Source organism: Drosophila nasuta, chromosome 2R (assembly GCF_023558535.2).
Source record: "Drosophila nasuta strain 15112-1781.00 chromosome 2R, ASM2355853v1, whole genome shotgun sequence".
Taxonomy (NCBI): Eukaryota; Metazoa; Arthropoda; class Insecta; order Diptera; family Drosophilidae; genus Drosophila; species Drosophila nasuta.
This window is the reverse complement of record NC_083456.1, coordinates 11,468,371-11,488,627: the sequence shown is the minus strand read 5'-3', so window position 1 is coordinate 11,488,627 and position 20,257 is coordinate 11,468,371. Positions and strand designations below refer to the sequence as shown.

General features: G+C 39.8%; 1 protein-coding gene across 1 annotated transcript; it reads left to right on the top strand.

Moving 5' to 3' along the window:
- Positions 1–371: 371 nt before the first annotated feature.
- On the top strand, positions 372–20,250 carry LOC132787433 (protein unc-79 homolog). The gene is given in 29 exon segments (XM_060794470.1): positions 372–475; positions 680–788; positions 861–980; positions 1,045–1,206; positions 1,840–2,010; positions 2,071–2,155; positions 2,212–2,402; positions 3,045–3,740; positions 3,801–4,463; positions 4,522–4,793; positions 5,265–5,339; positions 5,341–5,367; positions 5,420–5,564; positions 6,633–6,689; positions 7,762–7,841; positions 8,297–8,359; positions 9,860–10,174; positions 11,365–11,513; positions 11,567–12,300; positions 12,703–13,596; positions 14,863–15,130; positions 15,185–15,830; positions 15,887–15,979; positions 16,541–17,803; positions 17,859–18,037; positions 18,093–18,247; positions 18,310–19,022; positions 19,080–19,258; positions 19,318–20,250. Coding segments are annotated over 28 exon segments (9,276 nt in total). The 5' UTR covers positions 372–475; positions 680–733; the 3' UTR covers positions 20,144–20,250.
- Positions 20,251–20,257: the final 7 nt, after the last annotated feature.

The window sequence follows — 20,257 nt, the reverse complement described above, 5'->3', positions numbered from 1 at the left end:
CTGCGAAAATGCGAATGTAAACATGGATTATGCGCATGTCCCAGTTGCAGCTGGTTTTTTGCTTTTTTGGCCCGAATGCGGGGTGAGTGTTAATCAGCAGCGAGAAAAGTGGGTCAGTACGCACTCGCCCTCGCCGTATGATGTGAATACAAATACCGCTACACATTGAAAAGAAATAGATACAAACTAAATCTATTTAATAAATACTGGTACAGAAATAAAATTAAAATAATCAAATGTGTTTGCTAATCTAAAAAACTCTTAATATGCTACTTGAATAACTGAATGTCAAAGCAAAAAGCAACAGGGTCGCCGGGCGCATCCAACAGATTTTCCAGCTATAGATATTCTTGCACAGATACACACCACAATCCGGGGCACAGTTTAGTTATAGAGATTTTTCTTTGTGGTCAAGGTGCGCAGTAAAAATTGTAAAAAAATTGCAAATTTATTGAAAAAACTAACAAATTTCGAGGTAAATTCATGAAAAACACAACAACTAATTCCAGTTTATTAACAGGCATATGAAGTTTTCTACTTATCTATGAAATTTCGTGTAGTTTTCAACATTTTACTGTGGCAGCATCAACTCTGTTGCCTGCCACTGATTACGTAATGTTGAAAACTGCACAATTGATAGATAGCATTTTGTAAATTGTATAAATCAAATTATTAATAGAATGCGAAGTCCCTCGGCAGCAGTTTCGGCAATGCGAAGGATTTGTCTGATATAATGACTGGCAGCTTTAAGGTGCAACTCATCAACATGGGCACTCGCGCTGCCGCCTGTAAGTATGCCACAGAAGTCTCCGACTCTCGGAGTCTCAAAATCGTTGCGTTTTTTTTCCTCTACTTTACAGTTCAGGCAAAACTGAGAGCCCTTCATGAATACCATGTACGCTTATTGCACAACGTCTTACCTGCGCCCTCTGGCGTCGATATTGCTAACAATATCAAATACTTTTCTCAAACTCTATTAAGTAAGTTTAAATTGAAATTGGCACTAACTTAAATCGGTTCATAATGATTGCAAATTTTGAACAGCTGTCCTTAAAGATGTGCGCACCTCTCCGCACGAACTTATACGCGATCCTCTCGAAGACCCAACTCGCATGTCTGCCTATCCAAATCTCGAATATGGCAATCTCTATAATGCACTTACTATGCTCATTGATGTGGCACCTTGCATCCAGTATGGACAAATCGGTATGTAATAAAATTGCTATAATCAATACGGAGAAATAATAATAAATTATTAAATAAATTATCACGTAGTAATAAGTAATTATATATAAATTTAATGGTATCAGTGTAAAGAATTTTAGTAAAGATTGTCATATTTCGATTTTTATTGTAAAAATCTACTTTAATTTGTATTCTTTTGTATTCTGTAGTTTTTCTTGTAAAAATATAATTTGCATTTTATTTTGGATATTATAATTAAACTGAAATGTAATAATAATTATTAATATTAAAATTTGGATTATTTCATTATTTCCTAAATATTATAAAAACCAACTTTATATATATATATATTATATTTTTGATTTTTATTATATAAATCAAATTTAATTTGCATAGTAATAATTTTTTCTTTTCATTATTATATTAAAATTTCAAAATTTATTTTCTGATTTCATTATTGACTTTCAGTATTAATATTGAATTTGTTTTGTTAATTGAATATTATAATAAAAACTATGCCTTAACCAATAGTGGCTTTTTTTATTCCTTGAATGAAATTTGATAAATTATTATACAAAAATCATTATATTAGAATCATAATAACTATAATAGTGCTAATAAAAATAATAATAATGAATTCAACCTTTCTTTCAGTCTTCGGCAAAGCTCTACTACAATGTCTTAGTTGCATTCTACCCTTTCTTGACAAGGATCTTATTGATAATCTACCCTATCTAGTCAGCTCTACTATATCTGTACTACCGCCAGCCTTGCATCAGGACATTGTCAATGCGCTGTGCTACTATATCTTACCCTTTACTATAAGTACGTATTGTGCATAACTGTTATACAAACTGTCCTAATTTCGATTATAACATTTACTAGCACGTCGCAGCGCCGATGAGCAGGAATGCCAAGCTTGCCAGTCAGTCTCTTCAGTCATCATGATGGTCCTGCAGTACTCTAAAAAACCCAGGTAGCTTACCCAATATATAGTTAATAGGTATAGCTAAAGTAATATGTATTTCCAGCCCATCACTGTCAGCTTTTAGAGTGTCTGATGACGTTGAAGCACAACGTGGTCAAGGACATTCTCTGTGTGGTCGCCTATGGCACAGCTGTCTCTCGCACCTCGGCTGCCAAGCTGCTCTTCTACTATTGGCCCGCCTTCGATGCCAATCTCTTTGATCGCAAGGTGCTGCTCTCAAAGCTAACGAGTAAGTATTAAATAAGTAAAGAATCATTATTTTCTGGACTTTAAACTGAAGATTGAAATATTGTTAAAAGAGTTACTTTAAACTTATATCTGACTTTAGGCAATCGATTTAAATCAATAAGTTCTTAAACCTATGAAATATGTATGTTATTTGTTTAGATCGTAATTTTTCACTCTGTATAATTCCAATTTCTTTGTGTAAGGCATTAATTTTGAATGTTAAGAGCAGAAAGATAGTATAAACTCAACTGAATTGGATATAATTCTTTATTAGAATCAATTTAAATTGCGTAGTTATCGTTCTTAGTAAAATCTTAAAATTAATAAAGATTAATATAAGTTTTTATTATTTTTTATAGTTAATATATTATTTTAATACGAGGGTTGCTATATATATATATTTCTGGCCTAGGTCACTTTTAGCCATATTAGGACCAATTGGATTTTTTTCCAAAGCAAGTTTGGACTAACTCGTAACTAAGAATCTTTATTTCTCAGACTACGGAACGTTTTTGGAGTTTTAAATCCAACATTATTGAATTCGTTAAAATCAAGATTAATATTAGAATTATTTGCTATACTTATTAAACATTATTAGTATAGAATTCCCTAAAGGACTAATAAATATGTTTGCTCATTTTAGACGACCTGGTGCCCTTCACCTGTCAACGTGAGCATTGCCCCAATGCCGGCAATGCTGAGGCAGCCAAAGTGTGCTACGATCATAGCATCAGCATCACCTACGCCCCCGACTGTCCTCCCCCACTGTATCTGTGCATCGAGTGCGCTAATGAGATACATCGCGAGCATGCGAATCTCGAGTTCGGCGACATTCTTCATCCCATGCAGCAGGTGTCGATGGTGTGCGAGAACAAAAACTGTCGCTCGAATGAGAAGTCCGCCTTCTCAATTTGTTTCTCCACCGAATGCGCCAGCTACAATGGCAATCATCCCATACGCTATTGTGGCCAGTGTCACAGCAATCGTCACAACTCTCGACGTGGTGGGGATCATGTGGTGCATCGCAGTTTGCAGCCAGCCTGGCAAATGGATCCAGAGATGCAGATGCACATGGTCGAGTCTGTGGTCAGTTTGCTGCGCGAGGCGAAGCCGCTCAACTTTGAGCCCGGCAAGGAGTCCTCCTCGGATGCCAAGAAGAATGGCCACGCCCTCACACCCGACAACATTTCTCTCGAGGAGCGACAGATGCTGGGCCGCTATGGCATTTGGCTGCTCGTCGGTCGCTGCACTCCAACTGCGGACACACCTGTCGAGGTGCTGGGAAGAATTCTGAGCATGCTCTTTCATTGGTTCCATGTCACAGCCTACTCTTACGATGGTGAATAGATATAGTTATCTTTTGAATATTAATTCGTACTAATTTCAACTTCAACAACAGCTGCTGGTCAGATTGAAAGCACCATAGAGAAGCTAAAGGTGGATCATGTGTGCAACTGGCTAAAGGAGATCTGTCGTATTCACTACAACGTCTTTATCTCCTGCTTGCTGCCCCATCCTCCGGAATACGCTCGCGTTGGTGGCCACTGGGAGACACTTGCCTCCCGCACCAGCCACCTCAAGGAGGGACTGCAGCGTCTGATCTGCCTGGTACCCTATGAAGTGATCACCTCGGAAATCTGGGACTATGTGATGCCACATTGGATGGAGGCCATAACGAATGATGTGGCCGAAAAGGAGCTGAATGAACTAAAGATTGTGCTGAGCAAAATACTCGATCCCGAAATGTCGCCTCTGGGTTTCGATGCCAAAACCATGTACAATTTTGTGGCCATTCGCTTCGAGAAGACAACGGCCAAGGTACAACAGCAGGCGCTGCACTGGCTGCAGATACTCACTAAGCTGGAGATACTAATTCCGCTGGTCCAACTCTTTGCCATGTTTGGCGACGGAGTGCGCATCATGAAGTACGGCATACAGCATGAATTGATGCGCGAGAAGGAGAAGGATCCGCAGGTGCAGCAGCAGCAGGCCAAGGCACCCAAGACGCCGTGCAAGGAGAGCAAGGCGGAGATGGCCAATCCACCCAGACGCAGCTCCATTTGTAAGTAGTCAAAGTAAGTGGACAAAGTAATCCATTAAATGAATATTCTCTCTTCCAGCACCTGTTGTCGAAGATGACTCTGGAAATACTTCAGCTATTTCAGATGATGAGGCACCTACAAATCGTCACACGGAATTCTCCACTGATGCCGAGCATAATCTAACCTGTTGCATTCTCATGCTGGATATTCTACTCAAGCAAATGGAACTCCAGGATGTAGAGCAGCACATGGGCATTCACACAAGTGTCTGCGAGAATGTCTCTCGTCTCATCAAATGCATGGTAACTGCTGCTCGTGTTGGTCTCAGCAGCCATGTCTGTGCTCTCAAGGTGAGTTAATCTAAACAGGGTAAAAATTGTTCTATATTAAAAAAAAAACTATGAGAAAGTGAAACCGAGAAGAACAATTTTAAGATCATGTTCAAAAATAACTCTACTCTGATCAGTCTTGAAATAAAAAATGGTTTAAAAAGGAAATTCTCAAACATTCTTAAACTTAAATAAAAATAAATCAATATTTTTTCTAATTTCTATTTTATATTTAGTTGAGATTACTAATTACCATTTTTATGTACTGTAACATTTTTTTTTGGTGATTACATTAAAACTTGATTTGGATTGAAGTTCTGTAAGAAAGGAATAACAACATTTTTATGACTAAATTTTAGAAAAAAAAAAAACAATAAAATATATTCAAAAACATTTTAAGAATGTAATCTAATGTCAAACTCAATAACTTTATTCTTCTCAGAATATTAGAGTATTTGCTGAGTAAAGACTTCACATTTCTTCCTCTTTCAGGTGGCAGAGTGTGCATATTGCGAGGCATCCACGATGTGGCATCAACTGTCCACCAAGCTGGTTGAGTTCATGGCTCCCCCTGAATCCTGTTAGGCCACCAGATGTAAGTTAAATTGTGTTTATATATAAGAGTGATATGCTCACATTGATCTTAGGTGCCTATTGAGGACATCATCGAGGAGGAGAAATCGTCACGCAAGTCGCCGCCGGAATCGGATAAGGAGAAGACCCGAGAACGCGATGTTTCCCTGTCCATGGCACCTTTGCCCATTCCCTTGGGTCCACTTGGAGGCTTTGCAGGTAAGACTGAATATTTCCTTGATTCTCCCACCCATTTAGTTTGATTTGATAAAATATTCGAATTCGGATGTTAAATATCTATCGAAAAAGTCGTCAAAGTTAAAGCTCCCCTCAACCCACCCGTTATAAATAAAAATACGAAATACTTGTAACTAACCACCGTAAAAGTAATGCAGTGAAAGTCACCCAACTTTTGTAGCTAAAGTAGCATCATTGGCCAAACTATAAATATAGTATATATTGAGGGCCAATGAATGGTATGACGCCCTTGGATGGGGGCGTCCCTTGTATACATTCAAATAACTTAGACTTAAAGCCACGTTTGAAGCGCATACCAAAAACAAAAAACAAAAAAACAAACGAACATTGTTCCTAGTTACCTTTAAACTGCACCTGCTATGCTCTGTAAACAATTTGCATATATAAACAGTCCCTGAAAACCTGAAAACTAGACCCAGAAGACCCCCCCTCCAACCGCAACCGCAACCCGAAACAATTACTTAACCCAGTTTAAACAAGATCGAGACTAAAACTCCAGCCACACTTGAAACATATCAACAAGAACAACAATAAATTGATGAGATTAAAACTGCGTGTGAAACGCATAAATTCCAAAAGTAATCGCATTTAAACATTTTCCATTTAAACTAATTTGGCTTTAATTTATATGTCTATCTCTTGCTATTTAACTATTTCTATCTCTCTCTGTCTCTACATAAATATATATATATATCTGTATCTGTATCTGTATATCTTTCTCTCTCTCTATCTCTAACATATTCAACGCGTCTACTGTATAACTAACTAACTAACTCGCTCGCTCGCTCGCTGTCTCGCTCGCACACGCACTTTTCTCGCGCGTACCAACTGTCTGTCTATCACTGTCACACACTGTCTATCGGATCTATCGACCCGATGAATTAATAACCCAACCAACTCTTGCTATTCTTATATACAATTCAACAAATAACAATTAACAATTAACAATAACAAACGAACGCCAACTACTATCATCAAAAATACTAAAAAAAAAAACTTATATATATACTATCTATCAATCATTATCAGATATCTTTAAGCTAGATCAATTCTTTTCAGACGATGGAAAAATTATTATAATGGCAGGTGATGCACCCAAAAGCAAATTTTTCATTCGTTAAAGAAAACAAAAACAAAAAACAAAAACAAATTCTACAAAATTACTCACAACTTAAAATAATCAATCAAAAAATTCACATTACATTCTTAACATTTTGTTAATCAGTTCGAAAAGCATTTCGTTACAAATTCAAATTCAATTTTCAATACTTTAATCACAAGAAAAGACATCCACAAACTATCATCCACCTCAGCAACACCACCAACAAAAACAGAAACAGACTCTCGACACTCCACCTCTAACTCTACTATATCTCTGTTTAGCTTTCTAGAATACATATGATTTAGCATATAACAGCTTTAATATACTTACATACATAATAGATGAACGTACTTGTAGTGATAACTGCCCCATTTGATCCATTTAGTTGAATATTATCTTTCGGTTCGGTATTCTCGCAACTCTTCACACAAATGCGTTCTCCACAAAAACACAACAGCAACAATAACTACTCGTACTCCAGTAGCCAGCGTGCCTTGAATATACATTTTCGTTGATCTATCATTTTTTTCGAAACGAATATTTTCTATAGGAAATCGCATTCTTTATTCCATACTTGTCTGTGAGTGTCCTCAGTTTGTTTCCAGATCTCGAGAAATATTTTATTTGGTGGAAATATTATATAATATAATCTTACATCATTAAAATAATATAATATTAGGCTAATTTACTTTACTTCAAATATACTTAAATCTGAACTGAATTTGAACTGAACACACTCACAGGCTGAGCCCCTCAATTGGAAATAGAACATTTGTTGAAAATTCTATACCTGCATGTCACATTTTTCAGTGAATTTTTGGAAAACTCCATGATCAATGCCATTTGAATGACCTTTCTAGGATTTATACTTATGTGTATGAACTTGGTTGCATGCCCCATTAGTTGAATGCAATGCGTTATCTTGTCCACTTAAACGATTTCGATTTCATTTCTAGCAAAAGTTCAATAACCAAAATCTGTTTGCCAGATTCAAGCAATTACTAATCTTAACTGTATATAACCCTGATACTCATACTTACTTTTCTCTCTATCAAGGTCCTGTCCCTGTGGCCGTACCGCAACCTGAACCGCACTCCGTGGGCGGAGTGCTCGTCCATATGCCCCACGTCTGTTCCGTATGTATTTCGATTTTGAATATTCGTATAAACATTAGAATTCTCTATTATATATATTAACTTCTTTGGTTACGAACACTTGAATACACACAAACACACACACTCAAGACCAATATTCAATATCAAAATAATAATAACAAATAAAAAAAATATATTATGCGTTTAAGTAGGTATCTTGAATAATGAAACACACCCCATATATACAACTATACCAATATATATATATATCGATATACATTTTTTATAAATATCCAAATAATTTATTACAGCAACATAACAATACAGATTTCAAATGAAAATTCAGTTGACTTCGGTTCATTTCATATTCGAATTTCAAATTTCCAATTTATGATTTCGATAAGCAAAAAAAAAACGCAAACGCAAACCAATCAAAATCCAAAAGCAACGTTCAAAAATTCTACAAAATTTTTCATTTTTTCATATATTTTTTATAGAATAACGAAAATGGGCATTCAGTTGATAATAATGAATTGAGAAAAGTTCACGCCACAGACGAGGTACTTTGTGCATTCATTAACAAAAAAAAAAAACAAAAACAAATACAACGTGCTACAAACAGTTTCTTTTTAATATTAGTTGTATTATTATTTGGCTGATTAAGCAAACGAAACCATCATATAATTCGATAATCGTATTCGACTATTTCAATTTGTCCATTTTGTTTCAATTATTAATCTAATTTTTTTTATATATTGTACTCTTCGTGTTAAATGTATATAAATTGTACAGAGTGTTTTCTCATATTTTTATTTTGCTTACTAAAATTCGTCCTACATTCATTTTATATTCTTTTTCATTCTAATAATTATAAGTCAAAACTGAACATTTAGTGTGATGTTTAGCAGCTTTTCAACAAATAGAGAAAATAGCGTTTTGTTAATTCAAGTGTCAAATTTTAAAATAGAATAGTCTCATTCGGAATGCCGAAGATTTAATACTCTTGCAGATAGATTTAATGAGCGAATTTTAATTTATGCTAAACTTAAAGCAAAAGAAATATATATTATATATACTATTTCCGATTGCTGTTTTTTATATTAATATAATATATTAACTCTAAGCTCTTCATAAATTTTTTATAAATATTATTAAGAACCCATCTGCAAGTTTATACAAATTCTAGCTTCTGTTGTAAATTATTTTAAATTAGTATATTTTCGACTTATTTAAGGTGTTTTAGCAGATCAACTAGAAAACGTCGTGAATTCAAAAAATAGATGTTTTGTAGTTGAATTTCTAGGCTATACAATTCTAGGCTGGTGAATCAAATTTCAAGTGTTAGCTTCAAATTTCTAGATTAATTAAATTTTGTTCTTTTAAATTTCAAGTTTTCCTTTCACTCCCGTGTCTCAAAGTATCTTGTATGTGTGTGAATATAAATTGCGAAGTACTCGTACATGCAAACGGAAAGATCGTAATTGAAAATTAATAACAATATTTAATACTTATCTTATGTGTACATTTTATTTGAATATTACTCTCCACATTTCTCCATCATACATATGTAAATATTACCTTAATTTATTCAATACTCTTTAAACACGTAAATCAACGTCTTTAATTACCTTCCCCCATTTGATTTGTGATCATTGTTGATGAGCATGTTCCGTGTACCAAGCACCGTCACAATTATTTAAAAAGTCCACAAACAAAAAAAATCAATAACAATTGTACAATAATACCGTTAATGCACAAATACTCGTACCTTAACAATTTTATGCAATTCTTACATGTTTTTATGTCAATTATTTATGTACATTATTATACAAAACCAAAAAATACAAAATGATATAATGATAATGGATGTGTAAGTTGAAGCGTGCAAATTGATTGCATTTGTCTCCATGTGTACTAAATGTGTGAAGAATGTAATCTCAGCCGTACACCTAATGTAAAATAACGTGTAAATATGCCGTAAACATGTTGCAAATTGTCCGCCATAGATTGTGTAAACGATGCTTCGCCGCAATGTAAATCCCCTTTGCTATCTAATGCAGATCATGACGGCAACGGTTGAAACAGTTTCAGAGCAACTCGATCTGGCCTCCATATTGCCCACAGATCGTGCCATCGCTCGTTCCATCACGCTCTCCGATGCAGATGTTGGCAGTGCCAATGTCAGCGTAACCAAGGCCTCGGTGATGGGCGAAAATGGCGCCAATGGTAGCAATGGCGGGGAGAATGGCAGCGGATCGGATGAAGACGAGGAGGAGGAGGATAGTGATGATTTCTGGCATACTTCGGTGGGCAAGTTCAAATTTACGCTCGATCAGTTGCCACAACCACTGCAGTACATTCACCAACTGCTAACGGTGCGTATGCGTAATATCTGAAAATGTTTTTTATTGTGCATTTTATTAATACAAGAATTTACTTAAATAAAATAAATTTAAATTGCCTTTAATAAAATCATTATTATTTGAAAAAAGAGAGACAAAATTCTATTTATATTTCATTTTAGTTCTCTAAAATATTATTACTAATAAAAAAACAAGTAAGAAAGTTACAGTCGGGTGTGCTCGACTGTGAGATACCCGCTACCCATTTTTAATAAAGGCAAAATATTGCGGTATCATGTTCAAAATATACCAATAATACTAAAAATACTAAAAATATACCAAATGGTATATTTGGTATATCGATATAGTACACCATTCAAAATATACCATAGACGGCACAATGTACCAGATTGTCGGCCAAAGCAACTCAGACCCTAGTAAGTAGGCGTTTTTGCCCATACAAAAGTATTTCTTTAATAACTTCCACAATTTTTATCTGATCGCAAAGCTCTAGCTTTAAAATTACACTTGTTATTCGTTTTTTTTTATTTGCGAGGGCGGAAGTGGGCGTGGCAAAAATTTGAAACAAACTTGATCTGCGTGCAAACATAACAAATGCTGTCGAAAAAAAATTATAGCTCTATCTCTTATAGTCTCTGAGATCTAGGTGTTCATACGGACGGACGGACAGACGGACATGGCTATATCGTCTCGGCTGTTGACGCCGATCAAGAATATATATACTTTATAGGGTCGGAGATGCCTCCTTCTACCTGTTACATACATTTCCTGCCGGCACAAAGTTATAATACCCTTCTACCCTATGGGTAGCGGGTATAAAAAGAAACAAAATTGATTTTGATAAAAAGAATTAAGATTATTTTTTATATTGAAGTGCATTTGAAGTATTTCGTTTCAACATTATATATTTAACGCCAACTATATTATAAAATTAAGATAGAATGCACTGATATGAACATAGAAGGTTATATTAATACAAATGTTTTTAGGCACAAAGGTTTATAAATATAAAATATATTTAGTCTGTGATTCATTAATAAATAATTTAAAATAAGAAATGTTATTTTCATATATCCAAGAAATAAACGTGATGAATCTTTTGTCTAATAGCAAAGTATATTTATTATGATTTCTACCCTATTTTCTCCTCTATAAATATGCTATTTTTAAATTACATTAAATTTCGTTCTTCTTTTCTATAGGAAATACCAACTATCAAGAAACCGGAGATACTCTACTATGTGTTGCAGTGCCTGAAGACGATGGCGCTGCATGGCGATGCTTTGGCAAAGGCGGCGAGGGAACAAAGGGGCTTCTTCATCTGGTGCCAGGAGAATTTGTTGATCAAAAAGTGAGTAGCAATTGTATTCAAATGCGAATATAAATATTTGTATTGCTCTTTAGTTTGTGGGAGCTGTGCAATGCGGAGCACTCGCACATTTGTCAGGTGTGCGTGCCTCTGCTGCTGCACTGCATCACGCTGCCGCTGGGCTCGGATGTGTTCTGGCGCGTGGTGCAGGAGGCCTTCCACGATGTGGATTGGCGGGTACGCTTCACGGCAGTGGAACGAGTAACCGTGATTACACGTTTTATGGATTCGACACCGCTGCGCTCTGAGGTGGGACTGCAAACGGCATTGGCGACCGCCTTCTGTCATCTGATTGCCAGCATGGATGACATCAATGTGTATGTGGCGCAGCGGGCGACTCTCTATATCGGAACCATACATGATACGGCAATACGGTCACTGCTCTTCTGCTTGGAATCGCAATTCGATCTCTTCATTGTCGATCGACCCGTGGTCCTGCAATCTGTCTATCAGCTGCACAACTCTCTCTCCGATCGCAAAATGCTCGGCTGGGAGTTCTTCCTGAATCGCTTCGATACGCTCTTCGTCGAGGCACAAATCAATCTAGAGAAATGTGGCGATATTTCATATTTGCGCGATCTCCGCAACTCCGACAATGGCAGCGAAGCGCTCTCGGCCAAAATATTGAAAGCACGCGAGGCGCTCAGTCAGTCGGACACCAGCGGTAGCATGGCCAAAACATTGAGCGCCTCCTTTGGCACTAAGTGGCCCTATAAACGGACCATGTCCGCGCCAGCCAGCATGGCTCCACGCCAGGATTCCAAGTTCGGTGAGTACAACATTCAATATAACATAGGAAAAAGTGTTAAGATCGAGGAAAACGATATTGAATTATGCTGAGATCAATTTAAGATAAATTCAAAATTCTTATATCAAATGATATCTGAAAGCTTGATTGCGATCAGTTAATCAAGAAATAATTTGGCTAAAAAACTGGCTGCTGTTGTCGGGACATAAATGCTTTGATTGACAATCTGGTATATTTTGTATACTATGGTATATTTTAAATAAATAGTTGTAGTATATTTCAGTATATTTTCGCTTTATTTAATGATAATACATCACTGTTTTGCTTTGATCGATGGAAAAGTTCTCAAATTCAAGATTTTAGCACATAATCTTTCTTTGTATATTAATCAATTAAAAATGTATTTATTTTTGTGATTTACAGCCGTGCCGGAGAAAGAGAAGATCTACAGTCGCCAAGTGTCGGCACCCATATTGAAGCGGAAGACCTCGCGCTTTGGATTGGGTCAGTTCCTAGGGAGTAGTAGTGGCAATCAAAATGCCAGCACAGCTAGTCATAGTGTCGCCACAACTAGTAATCCATTGCATACACGCTCGAAAGCCGCCCTGCCACCGCCCCCTTGTCCCATACACCATGCCCCGCCACACAACACTGCGTTTACCTATCACCACCATCCACATCCACATCATCATCCGCATTCACATCCACATCCACATCCGTATACACACGCGACACACCATCCCCACACACACACTTACACTCACACACATCCGCATTCACACACAGCTGGTAGTAGTGCACAAGTAGCGACGTTTGCCTCGGCTCATAGTCAAAGTCACCAGTATTTAGTGCATTGCGTACCGCCTAGTCATCACAGTCCAATGCCCACGCTGCAGGAGGCTGAGACCTTGCTGCGCTCCCAGGCTGCCCAGCAGCCCTTTCAGCCCTCGACTAACGCCACAACTTCCACAACGATCACTTCGAGTTCCATGCAACCAGCAACAGTCGCAACAGCAGTAGCAGCAACAACCACAGCGACAGTGACTACCAATGCAACTAGTACAACAAGTGCTGCTGGCATGCCAACAACAGCATCCTCGACATCGGGCCACACCTTTGCCACCTCCCTACATTCCCATTTCCAAAAGCATCCCTCGGCACCAAATCTGTTGCCGCCACAGCCAATGGTGACTGCACCCAGTCCCAGTCCCTCGGCACTGGCCTTTCCCATGCATTGCACTTGTGATGTCGCTCCGCATTCGGGTGCCAATGCCGCCGCCGCCGCTGGCACCACGGGCAGCACCACGGCCAATCCAGGTAGGTTGTAGAGCATGTGTGTCCGAACAACCAATCTCTATCGATGTTGAATTCATTTGATTTATTTGTGTTATCTGTTCCTTGCTCTCTGTTGTCCAACCCTTCTCCAACAGCTGCAAATGTTCATTAATGTTTCTTTTATAATTTTGCAATATTTAAATTATCACAGCTCGTTTAATTACTTGAAATATACTTATTACTAATTTATCGAAATACATTCCAGAATTTGGAAGCTTCTTTAAGCACAATTCTCAATTAAATATCCACATGTCTTGGTGAAGATTAAGCCTTCGATTTTTCAGCTTTCAGCTTTTCTTCAGCTACGAAACTCTCAGATCAAAATCTTTTTTCAATTTTAAATATAATTCAATTTGTTCTTCCCTTGCGCACGTTTAAATTTTAATTTTGAAAATATCTATAATATTAATGATTTTTTAATTACTTACAACTAACATATTTTATTAACTTTACTAAAAATGATTCGAATTTATAAATTTTATAAATTACTTACTTATGGGCACTGCATGACTTCTTCAACATTCAATCCAGCTCTTAAAACCAATTTCTTAACCGGTCTATAACCGTTTCATGCGACTAATCTTAAGCGATATGAGTATCCTATTTGGTGTAAGTGTCCCTTGAGCTAAAAGCCTACTCAGAAAGTTTAGGAATTTCTGAAAACAGCTAGGACATAATTTAACTTATCTATTCTTTCTTTGGTACATACATTTTCGGTTCTCTTTGAAATGTTTGTATAAATGTTAAATGTGAATTTTGAATTTAGCCGATCGATGTTGATAAATGTAACATTATTGCTTTCCACACACACAAAATCAAAATCATTTTACGTGTACCCTTCCGAACTGGTATGTATGCTCTCTGAACATCTATTGTGAACGTATCATCGTATAATCTATAAATGTCTCTCTCTCTCTCTCTGTAACTCTCCTACTCTTTCTTGACCCACAACAAAAACAACTCTAAATTCTCGAAAACTTTACAAAACAACACCCTGTGTATATACAAAATTTTCGTACATACAAAATATACACACAAGCAGTATATATACATCCAATTATATATACTATATCTGTATCAATCAATTTCAATCTATTTGTGCAATTGGCATGTGGTTGTAAGAAAAACAAAAACCAAAATCCAAAAAAAAAAAAAAGAAAATCATGAATCGGTGTTTTTCCCTTTGGCATATAAGCAAATATAAATCACGTCGGTAGAGTCTAATAATCTGTACTATATCCTCTTTAGATGGACACATCCATTCGCTGGGCGGACTTAACGATGATAATCTTATCGGACTACTAAGTCGCATTACAGAACTGGAGGAATCGGATCGAGAGACAATTCATTTGCTAGTCTTTATGCTCATGCAGTTCATGTCACGCACAGATCAGGCATTCCCATCGGAGGATAAACCCGTGACCAGGACCCAGAATATCGTGTTGAAGCATTTGTTCTTGCTCTTGGGACACAATCAGATCGACAAGACCTTCCACACCACCCCCGATTCCTTGCGGTAATATAAATCAGACCGAAATTTGCAGCAATTGAAACGTTTCACTCTTTTCAGTGTTTCCGCCGTCTTCAATGCTTTCTTGGCCAATCTGCCACAAGTGCTGGATCAGAATCATTTGATTGGAGGTCTCATCTTGCCCTCGGTCATGCAGATTATTCTGTATGCTCCCAATCCCACCCACACCTCGGGTGAATCCTATCAGAATATTGTCTTCAACTATTCTCTGTGGCATCTGGAGCAGTATCCACGGCGCAATTGGCTCTTTACGCTGCTCGTTGTACTCTACAAGTATTCCTACACCCAGCCACCGTTGAGCGGTTATGTCATCTCGGCCATACGCATGATTATGAACAGTTTGCGTGGACATTTCCATCAGTGTCGACGCATTCCCACAACTACCATACTGGACATTCAGGGTGTGGGTGGTGCAGCTAGGTCACGCGATGTCAGCCAACCTTCGCTGGGCACAGATCCCGATGATAAGGAGGCCAGCCCACCGGCCAGTCCCATGTTTCCATCCGAAGGCACCAGCGCTGCCTCCAAGAGCAAGGGTCAAAACGTGGCCTTCACACCAAAGCTGCAGCACGCGTTCCGCAAATACAACGATTCCAGTTTGGATGCCGATGAAACCGAGTCCGAATTGGTGGCCATACCCGAGAGCGATCTCTCGGACAGCACTCTTCACGGCAGCAGTGCTCCGGTAGGGAGAAAGTTCTTAAATCATTTGACTTTCTAACAGCTTTTTTTACTTTGCAGGGCTCCTTCGATGACACCATTCATTTTGAGGACATTCTGCCCACTGCTAAGATGGAACTCCGAAATCGTCGCACCGTGGAATACACCGAGGAGGTAAGTTTCATCATGCTTATACGGGGATGACGCTGCGTATACGTAATATAACGTATATATTATATTACGTATACGCAGCAACCGTTTTTGTTTGATATCCAGTATTGGTATGCGAAGACTGATTTTCATTAGGATGACCGGAAATTTAATAATTATTATTATGAAATGTACTTCAATTTAGCCAAGAGCTAAAGCATAACTTTGATGCAGATCGATTGACATGTTTTAAAATAATTAGAATAATAAGCTTTTTGTTAGGAATACTTTGTAATATTACTTTTAGTTCTAATTAAATGTTATGTTCATTTATGAGAAAAAGGAATTTTGTGCATATTTATATATGGAAAATGTTTATTTAGAAAATATTCTAATATTTAATGGCCCTATAAAATCTAAAGCGATGATCTAATTATTTTCGAAATTTTAAATTAATCAAAGAAAATAAATATTAATTCTAAAGCAATATTTTGTATTATAGTAGATACTTGTTTAAATTTTAAATTCGTTTTATATTAAAAGGAACTATTTAAATTAACATTTTTCTTACTGTTTTATTCACAGAAGTCCAGCAAATCGCTAAAGTCAATGATCACTACCAAAACCGGAGATACGTATACGACCAAGATCAAGGGCAGCACCAGCGAATCCGTGAGCACCACCGTGGTAACAACTCACACTCGTCACAGTCTGCAAGAAGGTGTTCGCATGATTGTCACTCCGCTGGTCGGACCGGAGACTACAGAGACAGCCATCGTGAGTCCTCCAGTGGACGTTCATCGTGCGGTGACCGTGCGCAACAAGTCGCTGGAGAATGCCGCCGCCTCTACATCGAAAATGTTTGCAGCCATTGCCACGAATCATCTCAAAGCGTTGGGTGCACTCCAGGATATGCCCGCAGCCACCACAGCTGCTGCTAGCGTGTCCAGCAAACCCGGCTCGAGCAGCGGCAGCGGCAGTCGCTCGACTAATGGCGGCACAGCTGCTCCAGCGGTAACAACCAAACCCATTGGACGCCACAAGACAATTGTGGAGTGCAGCGCAGGCACATCGAGCTCCTCGGCTGACGAAGCTCGTCGCGAGAAGAAATCGCAAACCAAATCGCTGCGACGCACAGATAAAACTTATGGCTCACCCGATTCGCCGCTCTCCAAGATGAGCGTCATGCCCAATCCTAGGGATGAAGTCGATGCTGGTCTGTTGCCGCCGCCCAAGAGCATTGCTGCTCTCGAGATACCAACGCCAGAGCGTCTGCTGCCCATTGGTACACAGGACACAGTGGCCACATTAGTGGAGCGTGTGCGCGATGGACTTAATCTACCGGACATCAGTCACCTGAAGCAGGACAGTCTGGATGTGTCGGAGAGCACCAAGGACGATGTGACAGCCAGCAGTCGCAACAATTCGCCACGTCGCCTGATCAAGCAGGTTGCCCTAGAATCGCCACCTAATCCCAATGCAGCTGCTGCAGCCGCTTCAACGGATGCGCAGACGCAAGCGTCTTCGCTGGCACAATCGCAAGCTCAGCCTGATTTGCACACTTCCATACTGAAGAATGTCACCCAGGATCTAAAGCAGACTTCAGGGGACCGTCCAACAAATGCCGCAGGACCTTCAGCCACATCGAACAGCATTAAGCGTCCGCGCCAGAAACTTGCGCCCTTCAATGTGGACACCAATGCCATACCAGATATACGCTCTCGATATGCTGGCTCATGGCCACCGCCGCCTTTCCAGCCAGCTGAGGAGCACGACGAGGACGGCGATGAGGCCACCGATATGCCCAATGGTCACACCACACACGCAGCCAATCATGCACCACGTGGGGTAATTAAAATGTCCTCAAAATTAAGCTAAATTTAATGGTTTTTTTCTTCTGCAGAGCTCACGGCGAGTTGGCGACTATACCATCGTGGAACGCTGCTCGGATTGTGGCGCAGTCATAGAGGAATACACGGATGAAGAGATTGGCATCTTGATTGTCATTCTAGGCACCTTCATACATCGTGAACCCGCCATGGCAGCTCCCTTTTTACCCGAGGTGCTCACCATCTCATCGCGGTAGGTTCAACTAGAAAAAATTCTCCAACTGCTGCTGACTCTTCACTTCTTACAGCATCTGCTTGAGCGGAACTCATGCCTGGCAGGGTGAGAATGGTCTACCACTGGCCAGCAGTGCTCAGGCTGTAGCTCTCCAATTCATACGCTGTGTACTGCATCAGCTGGCGCCCAATGGCATCTTCTTGCAGGTTTTCCAAACCCAAATGAAAAGTGAGTACAGTAGGCCAACTTCAGTCAAAGATTTGTCCCTCAATTATTGATTTCTCTTGCAGTCAAGATACGCCACAATCACTTCCGCAGCATTGCCAAAGCGCTGCAGGACTTCCAGGATCTAAATGCCACCAGTCCCATCTATATGGTCTGCGAATCGTTGACCTCCAAGAAGGCTTTGCCCATCGATCAGCTGCCCGTCATCTTCCGCAACATGGCCGAGTATCTGCAATGCGTGCCCGCCGAGGCGGGAGTTGGACTCGCGGTCTGGTCACAAGCAATGCAGGCCATGGAATCGCTACTGCGCCAGGTCATCGTGATCATGCCCAGCCTAAGCAATGCCGAGTATATGCTCGATCTCATTGCGGCCACATTACGCTTGAATTGCGTGCCTAAAACACTGCTGGATCCCTACTCCAAGATTATGGCTTATTGTGTGCAGCACACGAATCTCGAGTATCAAACCCTCTATGATTTGTGCACGTTAAATACACGCTCCTTTAACAAGGATCGCGACAAGAATTTGCTATGCCGTCAGATGATCTTTGAGTTTGTGCAGGCTTTGAAATTTAAGTCCAATATACCCGATCATAATCTGCTCATGATCATTGGCTTTGTGCTGCTCGATGCAGGCGGTACTCTTCCACCTGGAGCTCTGCCTGGCCTACCAGATGCAGCGCCCGTGCTGACCACCAATGCAGCGGATTGCTTGCGTACATATATCAACGATGTCATTGATTTTCTTGCCGATTTCCATACGCTGAGCAAAATCAAGGTGAGTAGGCAAGAGTCTCGATTATTGCCCATTGGAAAGTAAGCTACATCTTTGCAGAATTTCAAGAACGGACAGTCGAGCAATGGCCTGGGCGAAGACACCTTGGGTGGCGTGCTAAAAGGCGCTGTGGCGCAGTATCTGGCTTTGGAAATGTCGCGTGGCAACTCGCGGGACAACAAAGCTGTCGCTCGCTATCTTCCCTGGCTCAACAATGCGCCCTCCTCGCTGCAACAGGGGTAAGCTTGAAGCACATTGAAATGATGCTCATCTCGAATTAATAATTGTCTGCTTGCAGTCCCAAGGAATTCACCGAGTGCGTGGGTCACATGCGTCTGCTTTCCTGGCTGCTACTTGGCTCCCTCACCCACATGGCATTGATGCAGCGTCGCCAGGAGACACAAACGTTGCCACCTCCAGTGCCACCAAATGTGGCACCTGGTCAAGGACAACCACCGGCTGCAACTGTGCATTACCAGCATCAGGGCGTCACTTATTCCCAGCCTGTGCCGCAGGAAGCTTCTTGTCACATTGCCGATCACATTCAGGTCATATTCGCTGGCTTTGCCGAGCAATCCAAGACATCTGTGCTGCACATGTCGTCGTTATTCCATGCCTTCACACTGTGCCAACTGTGGACCGTCTATCTAGAGCAGATGGCGCACAACACCAACAGCAATGCCGAGGGCAGCACGTTGGGTGTGCTCTTTGAGTTCTGGACCAAAGTGACACCTTGTATACTCCAGTTGGTCTCACATGCTAAACCGGCAAACAAGGATATGCATGTCCAGTCCAGTGTTGATTTCCAAACGCAAAGTGCCAATTCAAAGCTGTCCGAGATGGTTAATTTGCATTTCCTCAGCCTGCTCGAAGCGCTGAAGGAGACCAACTCCACGGTGCTAGGCAAATTATTGCCCATGTGGAGCACTGTGCTCTCGTCGCAGACACAGCTCTCGGATACGTTACATGTTCGGCTGCAGAATGTGCGCGACTATGCGCCGGATTATGAGGAGTTGCAGACTAACAAATCGGAGGCGCTGCTTAAGTGGTTGCAGCGTCTGCAATTCAAGATGGGACAAATCGAGTTGCAAGCCTCAACAGCCACACAGTTTTACTCCATTTAAATTAAAGCTTAGCAGCGTATTTGCCTTAGAGCCAAAACCACATAGAATCTACATGTTATCGATGTTGTAATCTGCGTTATGAAAATATAGACAATTTAAAATATTAATTGGAAT